This window comes from Suncus etruscus, chromosome 9, assembly GCF_024139225.1.
Source record: "Suncus etruscus isolate mSunEtr1 chromosome 9, mSunEtr1.pri.cur, whole genome shotgun sequence".
Lineage (NCBI taxonomy): Eukaryota > Metazoa > Chordata > Mammalia > Eulipotyphla > Soricidae > Suncus > Suncus etruscus.
The window spans coordinates 29,113,639-29,132,634 of NC_064856.1; the positions used below are offsets into that span (position 1 = coordinate 29,113,639).

At 47.9% G+C, this 18,996-nt stretch overlaps 1 protein-coding gene across 1 annotated transcript in view; it reads right to left on the reverse strand.

Annotated features, from left to right (window-relative positions):
- Positions 1-18,996, reverse strand: part of PREX1 (phosphatidylinositol-3,4,5-trisphosphate dependent Rac exchange factor 1) — a 150,578-nt gene that overhangs the window by 60,708 nt on the left and 70,874 nt on the right. Inside the window, exon 5 of the mRNA XM_049781304.1 lies at positions 10,960-11,061. Coding sequence (XP_049637261.1) covers positions 10,960-11,061 — 102 coding nt within the window. The remainder of the gene's footprint in view (positions 1-10,959; positions 11,062-18,996) is intronic.

Genomic DNA, 18,996 nt, shown 5'->3' on the forward strand with positions numbered 1-18,996 from the left:
TATTGCTTTGTACCCAGAGCCACAGAGCCTGCAAGCAGAGCTTGGGAGACACTGTCTTGTCCCCAGGCCTATTAAAGAAACAGAAGCCCCAAGAAAGGAGCTCACCAAAGAGGTTCTCAGAATACAGATGTTCATACAGGGGGGCATACCCTGAGGATCCCTCAAGAAGGCTGAGAGAAGGGAGGGGTGTAGGTGGGACCACCCTCAAAACGGCAGCAGAAGCCCCTGCAGGGCTCTGCTGGAGGATGCTGTCCCCCCACCCCACATCCGCCTGAGCAGCATGGGGCTGAGCAGGGCTTGCGGGAGGATTCCCAGAAGAGAGGATATGGGGGCAGAGGGGCCTGGTCTCCTGGTTTCCTCTGGTGGCCACGTTTCTCCAAAGTGGGGCATCCTGTGAATCGGGTATGTGGTCACTGCCCACAGCCAGGCCAGAAGGGGAGAGTGAGGCCAAACCCAGCCACCAAAAAAAGGACTGGAACCAACTCTAAAAAGCAGAGTGCCAGGAATCAGAGAAGAAGGAAGCAGACAAATGTAGGGAACCTAAGGTCAAACTCTCACCTGTCCTGATGGGGACTGAAACTTAGACTGCCAAGCTCCCCACCAGAGACTGACCTCCAGAATCCCTGCAGCTGCTCTGGCAGCCTCAGCCCAGAGCTTGGGGGAGATAGATAGTGTTCATGAAAAGATCAGAAGATAATCTCAAGGACAAAGTCATGATTTGAGATTTAGAGTCACTGAAACAAAGGCATCAGCAATGGCAGAATCAGAACTTCACAAGCATCTTGAAGGCTCAGTGAGAGCGTCGATCTGGGTTGCAATGGGAGAAACCCCATATCCAGAGGTGAAAGAAAAAGGGGCTCATCATAAGAACAAGTGACAATTCCCATTCAGTATTGGGACCCTGAAAGGAGGCAGCAGAGATAGAAACCCAAAGAAAAACAGGGTGCCCTCTGGGGGGTTGGGCAACAGCAGTGGTCGGAGCAGACAGGACCCCAAGTCCCTGAGCCCACCTGGTTCTGCCCGGAGGCCCCAGGTGAGTACACACCAGAGTGACATCAACAGCAATCTGCAAAGGTGTGAATAAGACCAGCCCTCATTAAAGAAGTGAGAAAAATCTGCAAGGCTCAGGAAGTTTGGGACTGGAGGAGCCCAAACGAGTGGAGGAAAAAGCTCAGCACGTGCAAACCAAGTGCAGAAGCAAAACTCTGCCTCTGGCCTCAGCCTTCTGCCTGCTCACATCTGCGAGGGCTGGAGAACCAGCTGCAAAAACAGCTGTGCAGAAGGCCCTGCTCTGAGCAGGAGGATGAGATGATGCTGCCTCCCAGCTCTGAGCCCTAGTGCCAGAGGCACTAGGATTCGAGGAGGGATCAGAGTCAGAACACACTGGGCCCAAGAGCCTAATGCTACTATCGGGGTCTCAGCAAAGCAGCAAGCGCTGGCCACCCCACACAGAAAGGACACGTGCTTTATATTTATAGTCTACCCCCAGTGCACCCCACTAAGCTTTCTCCGGTATTTGCTTTTGGTGCTTTAAGAGTCTGCAGGCATGGAGCTGGAATGATAGCATAGCAGGTAGGACATTTGCGTTGCACGAAGCCAACCCAGTTACCATCCCCATCATCCCATATGGTCTCCAGAGCACTGCCAGAAATGACCCCTAAGTGTAGAGCCAGGAGTAACCCCTGAGCACTTCTGGGTGTGGCTCCAAAACAAAAAACAAACAAAAAAAGAGTCTGCAGGTCTTTGGTGGTGGGACTCTGGCCTTCAGAACCTCACACCTAACTTCCCCAGAAGTGTTCTTCCAAACAGACTGGATATATCCCTCTCCTGGAGAAGAGGAAGTAAGATTATGAAATGAGGAAGGCAACTGTTTCAGAGACCCCCCCCCCACAATAATCATCATAACACTATAGAAAGCATAGCTAAACAAAAGTAAGCAAAATAAAACAATAATAGCAGGAAAAAAAAACAGTGTCAAAGAGAACAGATAAAAATAAACAATCTGCAGGAAGGAGTCCAAACATAAACATAGTAACACTAAGTGTCTCAAACTCTCAATGAGAACAGACCATGGGGTGAGTTTTTTTTTTTTTCTTGGGTCACACCCGGCGGTGCTCAGGGGTTACTCCTGGCTGTCTGCTCAGAAATAGCTCCTGGCAGGCACGGGGGACCATATGGGACACCGGGATTCAAACCAGCCACCTTTGGTCCTGGATCGGCTGCTTGCAAGGCAAATGCCACTGTGCTATCTCTCCGGGCCCGGGGTGAGATTTTTAAAGCCTGCCCTGACACTACTTAAAAACAGAAGGAACTAGAGGCTAATAGTGGCTGAGGGCAGAGATGCACTAGTAGCTGAGCAATAGTTTTGTGCTTGCCTTGCACTTGGCTGAACCAGATTCCATCCCTGGTCTCAGATATTGTCCTCTGAGGTCCAGTGGGGGGTCCCTGAGCATAGAGCCAGGAGTAAGCCCTGGCAGGAGGCAGCAGAGATGGAATCCCAGAGAAAAAAAGGAGCTCTTTGGGGGTGGGGCATTGCCAGTGGTGGAGCACTGCAGGTGTGGCCCAAAAAAACCAAAAAAGTAAAAAGTAAAAGAGGATGATACACTCAAACCTGTGGAAATACTGCTCCAAAGAAAATCACTGGCAGGTAACTAGGTAACCATGAGCAATGGAGGTTTAGAGACAACTGGGAGAGCAAGAACTGACATTCATAAACATTCACAAGACTCACAAGCAGTCATAAACATACATTCACAAACAGTCACACTCACAAGCATTTACAAGCATTCAGAAGTATTTACATTCATAAAATTCACAAGCACAAGCATTCATAAGCATTCACAAGCATTCACAAACTCTCACAAACACTCACAAGCCCCTGAGTTCTCTCCACCATGACCCAGGTCCAAGGCACCGTTTGACACAGGAGGAAACAGGGTGTGAGGCAGAGTCACGATGATGTCTCCCCTATGGTGATGCTGACACCATAGGAATTCATAGTTTTGCCCATGCAGTAATCAACCAGGCAGTGACCCACCCCACACCTGCCCCTACCACCTGGGCAGCAAGTCTAGGGGAACAGAGTGCCCCTTTAGAGGGGGCAATGGAGACAGAGACTCAGCAAGCTGCACTCAGCCACAGAGCTAAGAAAGAATAGAGCACAGGGTGGCAGAGAGTGATGTGGGATGGGGTGGGGGTGGGACAGACCGCCTGAAAGGTTCCCTGGCAGAGGGGGTACCTTTGAAGGAAGAGGGGTGAGGAGACCTGAGGGAGGGCCACTGTGCTTTCTGAGCATCTGAGGCCATGGTGGTTCACCACAGAGGAAAGAGCCTAAAGTGGGGTTGGTGCAGGCAGGGGTGCTGGCGTAGCCGTGGTTGGGGAGGAGGACAGGGGGCAGGAAGGAGGGTGCTTCAGTGAAGAGACCGCTACTTCCTGCAGCTGTTCTGCCTTGAGGACAGTCAAATAAGTACCCGAATATCCAGCACAGGCAGGCAGGACCCAAGTCACTTAGCACAGAGCCGACTCTACAGTGGGCAAAGGCCTCTCTCAGAAAACAGTCAGAGCAGCACTACAGGCCCACCAGTACTGCCCAACCACCCCTGTACAACAAAGCAGACTTGGTCCTTCCTCTGCTCGAACCCTCGCCCGGTTCCCACCTCACTCAGGAACATGACCCCCAGGATGCAGACCACATCCCCCACACTCACACCTGCCCCTTCACAGACACACTCTGACTCAGAGTCTCTCCCCAAGGCGTCCTTCCTCTCAGCTTCAGGTCTGAGCCCAAAGGTCACTGCTTAGCATTTCCCCTACCCCCACTCCTGTTCCACTGTCCCTTAAGTCCCTCATGTCCCCTAGCTGAATGGAAGGGTTCAGGCAGTCGTGCCCACTGTCTCCCTACCCCCAAGACATTGATCACTAAGCAACTGATGGTAAAGGGGCTGGGGGACATGGACCCCGAAATGCCTGTCATGCTCCAGCAGCCTGGAGACAGGCAGGGGCTGGCCAAGAAAGCGACACTTGAATACTCAAACTAGAGAGCTCTCAGGGATGGAGCTGGGTCACGAATGGGAGGCCTCACTCCATGCTGATTACCCCAGCACAAAGTGGGCTCCTGAGCACTGCTAGGGGGCCACAGAGCCAGCCTTTCTCTGTCTCTACGCATGCTCTGTTCCCCTCTCCCCAGACCCACCCCAGATGAGTACTCCTCCTGTGCCCCCAAAAACCTTCACAGAGCCTTGTGTGGCACATGGACCCACACGGAGGAACTAAAGTCACGGCCACGCCATACTCGCATCTCGGGAGGGGGACATCGGCACCTCACTGGTCACAGGCCACAGTCTGTCCCCAGGTACCACATTCTCAATGGCCAAGGACTTAGAGGCAGTATCCTACACCCACCTGTTGTGAGGAGTAATCTAACACACATGCTATATAGAGTATCCTACACACACCTGTTATGAGGAGTATCCTAACACACCTGCACCTGCTGTGAGAAGTATCCTACACACACCTGCTGTGAGCAAAGATGGGGTCTCTCCTGTGCCCACTAAGTGCCCTGAACAGAGATCTGTACATGCCCTGACAAGCCAAAGGGCACCTGCCACGTGGGTCCCACTGCAAACCTCTCCCTGGAAACGTCAATGGAAAACTCAACACGCCTGAAAATGCCAACTGCAGTTGCAGGCCGGCGCCACAGGCTGAAATAGAATGTCCTGGCTATTCTCGGAGGCGTTCAAGTTCAGCATTTAGGGGTTGTTCCCAAAAGGACTTTCAAACTCACTTCTTCCCTCTTCCTGCCCAGGCCCCTCTGACCCCATTCTGAAGTTCAGCTCAGACAAGCTCAGAGAGCCACTGGACATCTGTGGGAGAGAAAAATAGGGGACAAAGGGGTGATCAGAACTGGCAAGGAGGGGGATAGGGATTGGAGGGCTCCTGTTCAGATGGCCTGAGTGCCTGCGATCTTTTTTTTCAAACCCACTGGAAAATGTTAAAGAGGAACACAGGAGGGTGGACGCTGCCCTCAGCCCCAGCTGTTTTCTGATGCAAATGTTCCAGCTGTGGGTGCCAAAGGCCAGGAGACTCTGAGCAATGCTGGAAGGGGGTGGCATGTCCCACAGGAATCTGCTGCTGGCAGGTCCCCAATGCTCTAAGCACCCCTCACCCCCACCCTACCCCCTGCCTCATAAACACAGCTGGAGACCAAGGAAACAGGGTGTGTAAACAGCCCTTTGGTCAGGAGCACATCCTGCAGCCTGCTTGACCATCACTGCCTCAACTGCAGCCAGTTCTGTCTCTCGAAGCAACTCCGACTCCAGAATCCAAGAATCCTGCGAGGCCCAACTGTGGCCCCTGGGGCCCAGTCAGCCTCAGGCTATTAAAAAACTTGATGTAGATGGAGCAATAGTACAGTCGGTAGGGCACTTTTCTTCACAAGTGATCTAGGTTCAAGTCGTGGTATATAACATGGTCCCCAAACATAATCAAGAGTGACTCCTGAACGCAGAACAAAGATTAACCCCTAAGTATCTCTGGATGTGGCCCCCCAAAAAAAAAAATTAAAATAAAGTAAAATAAAACACATAATTAAAGTTGTCACATCAAGTGTCTACCAGGACTTCAGAGCCAAGAGTTGACATGAGGGACACTTAGTTGGGTTCTAAGGTTACAGCTAGTTTTCCTAATAGTGCTGATGCCAAAGGTATAACAGCCCAAAGAAGCAAAAAATCAGCAGTTGAGAAACACAAGCCTCCTGTGCTCCCAAATCCTCACATGGAGAGCACAGAAGTCTGGAACTCCAGCATTTTAGAGACCTAACTCCTCAAGGGCAGCATCCTGCTACAGGGAGGCCTCCAACCTGGCACCACCAGGATCCAAGCCAAGGTTTCCCAGTGGGGATGCTCTGCAGCCTCATCTCTACAATGGGACCAATCCCAGTAACACTCCCATTGAGTCCTTCTGAGGAACAAAGGACAGCAATAATGATTTCTCCAGACTTCCCCCTCAAGATGGTGTCTGAGCTGTGGGTTGCAGAGGAGAAACAGTGGCACTGGGATGAGACCTGCCCAATGTCAGAGCTCAGATATGAAAGAACTGGAACATAGCAAGGTTGAGATTGCCCCCAGGCACTCGGCAGCAGCAAGATCTGGCTCCAACACAGCAGACCTCCTCTTGATTGGAAAAACCCTTTCTGCAAGAGCCAGACAGTAAATAGTTTAGGCTCTGTTGGCCACATCCGGTGTCTGCTGTATATTCCTGTTTTCTTGGGGGTGAGAGTTTTGCCCACCCTTCCCCAAATATTCAAAAATATAAACAGTATTCATAGATCGTAAGATATACAAAAGCAGGCATAGGGTGGATGAACAGGGTTCACCTGCCACAGTTTTGCCAGCTACTGAATGCTACCAAATGTTTCTAAACAACACTGAATACAGCCTTGAAAATGGGGCAACTAGAGACATTTGGGGGCTTCCCCTGGCTTGCTTCAACCTGGAAACTTTGATCTTCTCCGGCATTCATCCCCTGACGGCTTGCCTCGGCTGAGGTGAGTCTTTCCGGGCCAGAGTTGCAGATAAAGCTGACTGCTGGCCCCTTAAGCCCACCTATAAGGGGTTGAAACAAGGGAGCGCGGCCACGAAGTAAACGCGGTGCTGAGAGGAAAATTTATAGCTTTGCAAACACACATCAGAAAGGAAGAAGGAGCATACATGAATAGCTTAATGACGCAGCTTATAGAATTAGAAAATGATTAACAAAAAAAAAACTAAAAATAGGGAGACAGACGGAAATAACAAAGATGAGAGCAGAAATCAATGAAATGGAAACCCAAAAAACAATCTGAAAGATCAACGAAAGCAAAAGTTGGTTCTTTGAAAAAATAAACAAGTTTGATAGACCATTGGCAAAACTCACAAAGCAAGAGAGAGAAACTTGATAATGCATATTAGAAATGAAAAGGGGGGGGATCACTACAGATACTGCAGAGATTCAAAGGATATTCAGAGAATACTTTGAGAAACTCTACACCACTAAATATGAGAACCTGGACTAAATGGATAAATTTTTGAACTCATATAACCTTCCACAGTTGAATAAAGAAAATGTAGCATATCTAAACACCACCATCACTATTGAGGAAATTAAAACCGTAATCAAAAATTTGCCCAAAAACAAAAGCCCAGGCCCTGATAGATTCACGAATGAATTCTTTCAAACCTTTCAAGAAGAACTACTACCAATCCTGGCCAGGCTCTTTTATGAAATCAAAAAAACAGGAACACTTCCAAATAGCTTTTATGAAGCCAACATCACCTTAATACCAAAACCAGATAGAGATGTTGCCAAAAAAGAAAATTACAGACCAATATCCCTGATGAACACATATGCAAAGATCCTCAACAAAATCCTGGTGAACAGGATCCAGTGCCTCATCAAGAAAATCATTCACTTTGATCAAGTAGGTTTCATCCCAGGAATGCAAGGATGGTTAACATCCGTAAATCTATCAACATAATACACAACATCAACAACAAGAAAAATAAAAATCACATGGTCATATCAATAGACGCAGAAAAAGCATTTGATATGGTTCAACACCCATTCTTGATGAAAACTCTCAGCAAGATGGAAATGAAAGGAATCTTTCTCAATATAGTTAAGGCCATCTACCACAAGCCAGTGGAAAATATTATCCTCAATGGAGAAAAACTAAAAGCCTTCCCTCTAAATTCTGGTGCAAGACAAGTACTTGCTATAGCGATTAGGCAAGAAAAAGATATCAAGGGAATCCAGATAGGAAAGGAGGAAGTCAAGCTCTCACTGTTTGCAGATGACATGATACTCTACTTAGAAAACCCTAAAGACTCTACCAAAAAACTTCTAGAAATAATAAATTCATATAGCAAAGTGGCAGGCTATAAAATTAACACAAAAAAATCAATGGCCTTTTTATACATTAATAATGATAGGGAAGAAATGGACATTAAGAGAACAATCCCATTCACATTAGTGCCACACAAACTCAAATATCTTGGAGTCAATCTGACTAAAGATGTGAAGGATCTATACAAAGAAAACTATAAAACACTGCTCCAAGAAATAAGAGAGGACACGCGGAAATGGAAACACATACCCTGCTCATGGATTGGCAAGATCAACATCATTAAAATGGCAATACTTCCAAAAGCATTGTACAGATTTAACGCGATTCCTCTAAAGATACCCATGACATTCTTCAAAGAAGTGGATCAAACACTTCTGAAATTTATTTGGAACAATAAACAACCTTGAATAGCTAAAGCACTCCTTGGGAAAAGGAATATGGGAGACATTACTTTCCCCAATTTTAAGCTGTATTACAAAGCAATAGTTATAAAAACAGCATGGTACTGGAATAAAGACAGACCCTCAGATCAATGGAATAGAGAATGTTCCTCAGACATATAACTACCTAGTTGTTGATAAAGGAGCAAGAAATCCTAAATGGAGCAAGGAAAGCCTATTCAACAAGTGGTGTTGGCACAACTGGTTAGCCACTTGCAAAAAAGCGAACTCAGACCCCCAGCTAACACCATGTACAAAGGTAAAATTCAAATGGATTAAAGACCTTGATATCAGATCTGAAACTATAAGGTATATAGAACAACATGTAAGTGAAACACTCCAGGACATTGAGACTAAAGGCATCTTTAAGGAGGAGACAACACTCTCCAAACAAGTGGAAGCAGAGATAAACAGATGGGACTATATTAAGCTGAGAAGCTCTGCATCTCAAAGGAGATAGTGCCCAGAATACAAAGGCCACCCACTGAGTGGGAGAAATTATTCACCCAATACTCATCAGATAAAGGACTAATATCCAAAATTTACAAGGTACTGACAGAACTATACAAGAAAAAAACAACTAGCCCCATCAAAAAATGAGGAGAAGAAATGAACAGACACTTTGAAAAAGAAGAAAGGCAAATGGCCAAAAGGCACATGAAAAGATGCTCAACATCACTAATCGTCAGAGAGATGCAAATCAAAACTACTATGAGGTACCACCTCACGCCACTGAGATTGGCACACATCACAAAAAAGGAAAACAAGCAGTGCTGGCAGGGATGTGGAGAGAAAGGAACTCTTTTTCACTGCTGGTGGGAATGCCGTCTAGTACAACCTTTATGGAAAGTGATATGGAGATTCCTTCACAAACTGGAAATTGAGCTTCCCTATACCACTCCTAGGAATATACCCGAGGAACACAAAAAATTCAATACAAAAATCCCTTCCTTACACCTATATTCATTGCAGCGCTATTTACAATAGCCAGACTCTGGATGGCCTTCAACAGATGAGTGGCTAAAGAACCTGTGGTACATATACACAATAGAATACTATGCAGCCGTCAGGAGAGATGAAGTCATGAACTTTTCCTATACATGGATGTACATGGAATCTATTATGCTGAGTGAAGTAAGTCAGAGGGAGAGAGAAAGATGCAGAATGGTTTCACTCATCTATGGGCTTTAAGAAAAATGAAAGACATTTTTAAAAGTATCTCAGAGACAAGAGAGATGAGGGCTGGTAGGTACAGCTCATGACATGAAGCTCATCACATAGAGTGATGAGTGCAGTTGGAGAGATGACTACACTGAAAACTATCATAACAATGTGAATGAATGAGGGAAGCAGAAAGCCTGTCTCAAGTACAGGGGAGGAGGGAGATCTGGGAAATTGGTGGTGGGAATGTTGCACTAGTGAAGGGGGGTGTTCTTTACATGACTGTAATCATACAACTATAATCATATTTGTAATCATGGTGTTTAAATAAAGATAATTATATAAAAAAATGGGGTAACTAAAAACAGTTGCAGAGTTACTGGGGGGCAGAAGGACCACAAACATCCCTCCAGGCTCACCAACCACATCAAATGAGCCTACAGGCTGCTAACTTAAAGTTCCATCAGTATTGTTTTCTCGTGGCAAGTGCAAACAATTCACTACCTACAGCATGTCCAGTATTGCTCTGGACACACAAGCAGATCTCAGGGAGGGACCCAGAGCAGCCACTGAAAGTGTAGGGTGAGCTGTTCCACCCATTATGGAGGTTGTGATCACAGCTGAGCTGATGGCCTGGGAAATGATGCAGGGCAAAGGCTCCCACATCACACCTTCAGCAATCCCTGAGTACACCACTCTCCCCTTCCCACTATTCCATCCACAGGTAAGGGATGTACAAGACCCCAGTCAGCAAGTACATGAATAAGGCACTACTAGTCAAATCAAACCACTACCAGGGCAGAGGTAGTTAAGATTCATATTCTCTCTCTCTCTGTCTCTCTCTCTGTCTCTCTCTGTCTCTGTCTCTCTCTCTCTGTCTCTGTCTCTGTCTCTCTCTCTCTCTGTCTCTCTCTCTCTGTCTCTCTCTCTGTCTCTCTCTCTCTCTGTCTCTCTCTCTCTCTCTCTCTCTCTCTCTCTCTCTCTCTCTCTCTCTCTCTCAAGTTGTCCCTCCCTTTGCTCTCAGCCAATCAGAACCCAACACTGCCCTGCTCATGGAAGTAAGACCAAGTTGGACCATATGGGAGGGGAACAAATGGCACAAGCAAATGCCATTTATCATGTTACTGGTTCTAGCTGAAGTTTGCATGACGCAGGACCAGACCTTTTGTCATATCACATTTACCCTGGCCACAGATGGCCAAGGTGATTCCCAGAAGCCTATCAGTGCTGCTAGAAGTCAGGTTCTATGCCCCATAGTCCTTGAATTTGAGGCATGAGAAGCCAGAGCAGCTGCACCCATTTTCACCTATCAAGCTGATGAGTGCAAGTGGAACTCGGCCAGAGAAAGGTCTGGGTACAACTGGCCCAGCCCAGAGGCAGGGCTGCCCTTGACCCTTCCATGACCCCAACAAAGACTACATTTGCCCTGATGAAGCATCAGTGCTTCAAGCTCAGAAAGGAGCATGCAAGCCTCACCTTGAGGAGCAGTGGGTACTTGCAGATCCTCTGGATGGGAGACAGCAGGTAGCCCTCCAAAGGGATGTCCGTGGTCTTCCGTCCTCCCAGCAGCATGCAGCTCTGCAAATGGACAGAGAGCAATATCAGGACTCAGCCCAGAGCCTGGGGCCACCCCCTTGAAATGCACCTATGGATGAGGGGGGCCTTAGTAACACCCCTAGTGTGAGGTGAAAAATGAGTCTCCTCCACCCTTTGCCCCAAGCCCCATGAGTCCAGGAGCCAAGTCTGGCCCTGCACACCCACACATGGGGATTCTAATTTGGTGGGTACACAGGTACACAAAGCCAACTTCCATCTGTTTCCCATATTGCCTCTGACTGTTGGCAGTGCTGGAGGAAGAGCTAAGGCACTGGTAACAGAGGTGGAGCCTTATAAGAAATAATAGCATCACCATCTTTGACAAAGAAGTTGGATGGGGCCTGTCCATCCCTGCCACCATATGGTCCTCCAACCACCACTGGGATTAACTTGTGAGCACAGAGCCAAAAAAGCAGCACCATGTATGACTCCAAGTCCACAAAAATAAATGGACAGAGATGGGAGGTAGCTAAACAGCTACTCACTGGAGGAGAGAAAAGATGTCTGCAGTGGGCTGACATGGGGCAGAGTATACCCCACAAATATGTATGAGGCTCGGTGGCACAAGATCCTGAGCAGAAAGCAAACCCACAGGCTTGGTAGCATCTGGACCTCCAGGCAGGTGCCATGTGAGTGGGCAGTGCCTGTGAGTTATGCACACGGTGAAAAAATGAACCAAATTATTGATTCAGACTGTCAGCTAGGCATTGTCAGGTCACTCATGAGTTTTTTTTTCTTGACCCAGAAGGCTGGATTGTGCCTTACAAAGACCTCTAGTTTAGCCCATGATGCAAAATCAGACAACTGGACACCACAGCCACTTCAGTGTTCACCTGCCTCATCCCAGGGCACTACTTCCTGCCCAACCACCTTCTAGGGCCCTTTTTTGGGGCCCTGTCTAAAAGGCTTTTCTCCCCCCAGTAACAATAAAGTTATCAGCATCCTCCCTGGCCAACACAGGACTGTGTTGTGGACTGGCTGTGGCAGTTACAGAGGCTTTGATCCTAGGAATCCTACTGGGAATAACCTGAGAACATCAGTGATTCCCATTCACAGCTCAGGCACAACTAACACTGAGACTGAGGGATCCCCCTTCCCCCTCCCCAGAAGACCCTCAAAGCAAATGAGTCAGAGAGGCGAGACCCAATAAAGAACCTGAGCTGTGACCCGTAAACCTATGCTGCCCTTCTCCATCGAGTAAGTTTCTGTTAGGAGCCTGATGCACATTAGCAGGAATGCAGGAAGGACCCAGCACAGCCAGCACACCCAGCCCTGCCAGACCTCAGCCGTCTCTATACTCCATGGAGTATATATGGTGAAAAGGCCATGAACTGCTGGGAAAGGGGCTCAGCACTGTCATACAGTCCAACCTCAAAATCTCTTCTTCTGGGATACAATTATGTGCCGCAAAATACTGAGCAGTTCCCAGTGCCAGGGGCAGTAGGGAAACTGTCCCACAAAGCACACCAGTTCCCTGGCCCACCACACGAGGCCTGGGTCTCCCACTTAACCCATGTCCTCTTGGGGAAACTCCTGGGTGCCCCTTGATTCAGCAGTGTCACGGCCACTCGGGTCCTTGCTCCGAAGGCAGTGGACAGTGAGCAGTAAGGGGTACTGCCTGGTTCTCAGCTCAGGGCAGATGGAGGACAGGGATGACGGCAGCAGAGATGTGCCAGGCCCCACACTGCTCACACTCAGGCCTTTGTCCTCCGTGCCAACACTGGCCACAAGCTGCTCTGGTGACATCAACACAGAGCAGAGAGACGGAGGCTTCCAGAAGCCCCCAAGGCTTGGCAGTAGAAAGGGATAGTGCTTTGTCCCAGATCAAGTAGTTTGCCTACGACTCACAGCCACAAATGTCACTTTTCCTCCCAATGTCCCAGCACGCAGCTTCCTGGGTGTCAGGGCTGGTTTGTTACAGAGCGAATAAGCGCTTCCTACTGGCTATTCTGATGACAGTGGCCGCCAGTAGCAAGGGACAAGTTGGGGAGAATGTGCTCTAAAACCTCCTTGTCCACTCCAGGGGCCCAGGAAAAAGCTGACCTTGCCTCCTCTACCCTAAGTATCCACTGCTCCCTGCTGGTCAGCAGGTCAAGCCTCGTCCACCACCCCACTGGGACACCCTATCAGTGGTCCTCAAACTATGGCCCGTGGGCCACATATTGTATTTGTATCTGTTTTGTTTCTTCATTGCAAAATAAGATATATGCAGTGTGCATAAGAATTCGTTCATAAGTTTTGTTTTTACTATAGTCAGACTCTCCCATTGGAGAGTCTGAGGGACAGTGAACTGGCCCCCTGTTTAAAAAGTTTGAGGACCCCTGCCCTAGGTAGTCATACTCTGATTCTGAGTCCAGCCAGCACCCACCTGCCTGATCAACTGGAACTGCTGAGACAGGGGAGGTAATGCAGGGGTCAAAGATCACCTTACACATGCCAGACCATATTGATCCCCAGTACCACATGTCCTCACTGGGGTAATGACACCAATATTTTCTGAGTCCCTCAGGGGTTGTCCTGCTAGTTCTCTGCTCCTCAGTCTCTGACCAGGCCAAGTGATACCAGGATGGTCCCTGGGTCCGTTGGGCACTGTTTAGGAGCATCCTTCCCCCATGCAATTATTGAAACCTCTCTCTGAGATGCTTCCAATACAGCCTTCACTGTCTCTGGGCAATTCAGCTCAGGACTGACTACCTAGGCCCAATCCCCAGAGCCTGCTTGAGGACTTTTGCTCTTGTTGTGTCACTAATGGCCAATCCTGCCAGCAGGGCTCTCAAATTCCATGTGATCCTGGGTGATCTTGTCAGCCACTTCCTTTGCTGTCACATCAATTTCACATTGGTCCCCCCCACTCCCAATGGGGCATGGGGGCACAAACACAAGATGGGGCTGTGCCCTTACCCTAGATTAAGCCAAAGGGCAGGTGAGACAGAGACCAGAATGAACCTGCCCCCTACCCATGTCTGCACCCACCAGGCCTTTCAGAGGGTGGAGAGCCGGAGACAAACAACTTCTTGCCCAAAAAAAAACAGTTCCTCACACAGCCCAAAACTGACATATTTGGATGCTGATCCTTCCACTTTTCCCTGTGTCCATCCCTCTCACTCTAAAAATACATCTCCTGAGGGAAGTGCTGCCATAGGTCCCAGTGTGGTCAGTCTGACATCGTGTCCAACCAAAGACACCAGACATGAGAGTGTTGATGATTCCCACAGCTCCAAAGGCCAAAAGAGGCAGTTCTGGGCCTGGATGAGCCTGAAAGATGAGTCTGCCAGGGATAGGTACCAGGTAACCTCCTGGAAAGTTGAATACCTTATTACCATGATGTATCCTAATAAGCCCATTTTTCGGATTCTAGTTTTAGGAAACCACACCAGTCAATGTCCAGGGGTTATTCCTGGCTCTGTGCTCAAGAATCACCCCTACTGATAATTGGGGGGTCATCTGGGATGCAAGGAGTTGAATCAGGGTAGGTTTCATGCAGGGCAAGTACCTTACTGTACTATCCAGCCCCACTAAGCCCTTTTTTTGTTTGTTTGTTTGTTTGTTTGTTTGTTTTTAAGCCACACATGGTGACACTCAGAATTTACTCCTGGCTATGCACTTGGAAATCGCTCCTGGGCCTGGAGAGATAGCACAGCGGTGTTTGCCTTGCAAGCAGCCGATCCAGGACCTAAGGTGATTGGTTCGAATCCCGGTGTCCCATATGGTCCCCTGTGCCTGCCAGGAGCTATTTCTGAGCAGACAGCAAGGAGTAACCAGTGAGCACCGCCGGGTGTGGCCCAAAAACAAAAAAAAAACAAAAACAAAAACAAAAAAAAATAAAGAAATCGCTTCTGGCTTGGGGGACCTTATGGGATGCTTGGGGGGGGGGGGGATTGAACTGAGGTCTGTCTTAGGCTAGTTCTCGCAAGGTAGAGACACCTTACCACTACGCCACCACTCCAGCCACTAAGCCCATTTTAAAACTCCCAGGTTTGGGGAATGAAAGTACAGAGGTTAATTTAAGCCTTACATGTGGTTAACCCCAGTTCAAATCCTTGGCACCATATATGGTTCTCTGAGTACTGCCAGGAGTGATCCCTGAGCACAAAGTCAGGAGTAAGACCAGAGCACAGTCAAGCATAGCTCTAAAACTAACCAAATTGATTGATTAATAAGATAACACAATAAGACATCCCAGTTATTTCAAATGTCTAAGTGCTCCTCAATAGCCATCCTTCTGGATGCTTCTTTCAATTTTTCCTCTCCTTCATTCCCTTCCGAACAGTTGGCTTTCCTGCTCATCCTCAAACACATGCAGTGTCCTCTGTCCTGGAAGGCTTTTGTCATATCCACAAAGACCCCTGGTCTTTCTTCCTCAATCCAGGCTTCTGCTCCAATGTCACCTAAGACATGGTTCCCCTGATGACCAATCTGTACTAACAGTCACCACCCACTCTTCTTCATATGCCTCATTTTCTCTAACAACTTGATATTGAAAGATATATCAGGAAGGTCTCCTAACTACAGAGAAAGACCACTGGATGAGAGCAGAAAGACTACCCTTGGTCATAAATTGTATCCTGATCCTGCAAAGCCCCCCCCCCCCCCCAATCAGTTGGGTACTCAATAGGCAGCTGATGGAGAAATCGACAAATAAATGATGCCTGCTTCACAGACAAGAAAAATCAATGCAGGGGCCAGGCTGTACTGCCGAGTATGGACCAAACACACACACCCCAAAAAAGGAGACCATGTTTGGGGCAGAGAGATAGCACAGTAATAGCTTGTCTTGCACGCAACTGATCTGGGTTTGATCCTAAGCATCCCAGATGGTCTCCCAGCTCACCAGTAGTGTTTACTGAGCAGAGCGAGAAGAAATCCCTGATACTACCAGATGTGACCCAAAAACAGAAAAGGAAAACCAATGTAGAGAAGACAAAGTCCCATGCACTTCTTAGAGCTTGTTGAGTCCAGTGCCCTGAACATCCCATAATAGACTCAAGATGGTCCTTCTGCAGGTAGCCAAAAACAGGGAGATGCCAGCAAAGAGGCAGACAGATGGCACAGGGACTGGCACCCCACATGTGCCCTTGTTCCCCAATCATCCTAGCCCAGCTGCTATGAGGAAAATGGCAGCTGGTCCACCAAGTAGAAAGAAGGAGAGAGAAGAGAGTCCAGGCCTGCCAAGCCCACACCCCTGCAAAACACCTTCCTGGTACCCAGGGGTCACCAGCAAAGTGCAGTGACAGTGAGTGGCATCGAACTGCCTAGCCCTACTCTCTCTCAGAACTTCAGCACACCTAGCAGTGTGGGGGCTGAAATGCAAAGAAGCAGACACTGGTCACAAAGAGCCTCATTGGGCACACTAAAGGCCCTAGAGGCCCAGTGGACAACCTCGACCAATCTGTTCTTCCTCAGATGCTCCCTGGAACCAGGCCATGCGTATGAACTCAGACATACTCTGAGCCCAAATTCTGGAAATATTTTACTGGGGGTCAAGCAATACGGAGAAATACGGTTAAGGATATTTTTCTATGTCTGAGCTCTCTGGCACATGGATAACAACCTTTATGTTACGTCTCCTAACTGCTCTGCATGTATGGGCTAAATTCTGTATTGCTGCTAGGAAAGTTTCTTTTAGGGGGCAGGAGACTGGTATTGACTTAAAGAGGCAGATATTTAGAGATGAAAGACCAGGATAGAACTCATGAGAAACATAATCCTTTTGGGTTTTTTTTGGGGGGGGGTGGGTTTTGGTTTTGGGGCCACACCTGGTGACACTCAGGGGTTACTCCTGGCTATGAGCTCAGAAATTGCTCCTGGCTCGGGGGACCATATGGGATGCTGGGGATCGAACCAACGTCCATCCTGGATCAGCAGTGTGCAAGGCAAACACCCTACCACTGTGCTATTATTGCTCAGGCCTCATGAAGTCAATGTGGTATTTTTTTTTTTTTGGTGGTGGGGTTTTGTTTGTTTTGTTTTGTTTTTGTGTTTTTGGGTAACACCTGGTAGGCACTATTGGCTCTGCATTCAGAAGTGACCCCTGTGGGGCCGGAGAGATAACATGGAGGTAAGGTGCTTGCCTTTCAGTCAGAAGGACAGTGGTTCAAATCCTGGCATCCCATATGGTCCCCTGAGCCTTCGAGGAGCGATTTCTGAGCTTGGAGCCAGGAGTAATCCCTGAGCGCTGCCAGGTGTGACCCAAAAACAGAAGTGACCCCTGGCAGGCTCAGGGGACCATATGGGATGCCGGGATTCAAACTGGAGTCCATCCTATTTGGCCAAGTGCAAGGCAAATGCCTTACCGCTGTGCTGTTGCATCAACCCCTCAATTTCTTTTCAAGTATAGGTTGTCGCACAAACCAAAGTAGAAGGTTCTATATTGGCATAAATTCCAATCTGCCATAAATGTGGGGGAAGGAATAGAATCTGGGAATGCTATTACCTAGTTTATATGGGGAAAAAACGTTGAGGTCATTAAAATCTCTTGTGGAGGTTACTTAGGTCTACATTCTTCTTCCGCAGCAAGACAGCAAGCATCCAGCAGGGCTCACAGTGACACTTCCCAGCCTCCCTTGCAGCTAGTTGTGACCACATGACTATGATCTGGCCGGTAGAATATAAGCTAGAATGATACACACAGCTTCCTTCTGGTGGCCTCTGTAAAGGTGAAGGGCAGGTTCTCCTCCCCACCCTGACTGCAACCTGCTAACTGGAATGTGGATGTTGGGGAAGGGTGGTCTGGGGACCATGTTGAGGAGAGCATACCAACACCAGTGCCCACCAACCAGTGCTAACTGACCATTTCCTGAGTTAACACATAAGAGAGGATCAATGTCTATCTCATTTGGTTTTCTCAGGTCTGAGAAGCTGGTAAAGCACCTACATGTCCACCTTAACTCACACATGATAGAGGGTGGCTGGTACATTCCCAAGAAGATTTTCAGCCTGAACCTAGTGTGGGGACCAGTTAGACATGGGAAATTCTGCAGTCCTAGAGCAGACTGTTGGGAGTAGCTACCACCTACCCCACCAGTATACTCCTCAGTGACTCCCTGGATGCAGATCAACCATCCCTTGGGATTCACACTGACCCCACCCATCAGATCACCACCCAAGCCTTCTGTCTACAGTTCCTGATGCAGGATCAGGGCTTGAGCCAGGCTAAGTCCCTGAGCATCAGACAGGACGAGTGCTCTTACCTTTGAAGAGGAGCATTCTTTCTTTTGGCTGAGGATATATATATATATATATCCATGTCTGAACATAACCCTAAGCAAGGAGCAGCAAAAGGCCCACAAGACAACCCTGTGGAAGCATGACCAGGACTATAGCCATGCAAAGACAAGGAGAGCCAGAGACCCATTCCTGATGGCCTCACTCAGTTTAATACCCTGACCCCAGTGAGCCTGAAGCCTAATCAAAAATCAGAGGCATGAACTACTTTAGCTTTTTGATTGAACTCCAATTTTGATTGGGTTTCCTTTCAATTAGAATGAAATAATGATAATAGGGATTATTACAACAACTGCTATCATTTCTCATTAGATTATTTCTTTTTCTTTCTTTCTTTTTGTTTTTGTTTTTGTTTTTTGTTTTTTTTTTGGTTTTTTGGTCACCCCCAGAGGCGCTCAGGGGTTACTTCTGGCTCTACGCTCAAAAATCGCTCCTGACAGGCTTGGGGGACCATATGGGATGCCGGGATTCAAATCACCGTCCTTCTGCATGCAAGGCAAATGCCCTACCTTCATGCTATCTCTCCGGCCCCTGAATCATTTCTTTAGACCTATAATAATGGCTTCTGGTACAAATCCAGGGGGAGGCAATTGCCTAAAATACCATGCGGAAGGGGACAGCATTTTTTTTGTTTAAAGGTAGATTTGGGAGAAAGGGAAACTGAGTTATTTTTCTTCCAAAACAGGGGAGGTG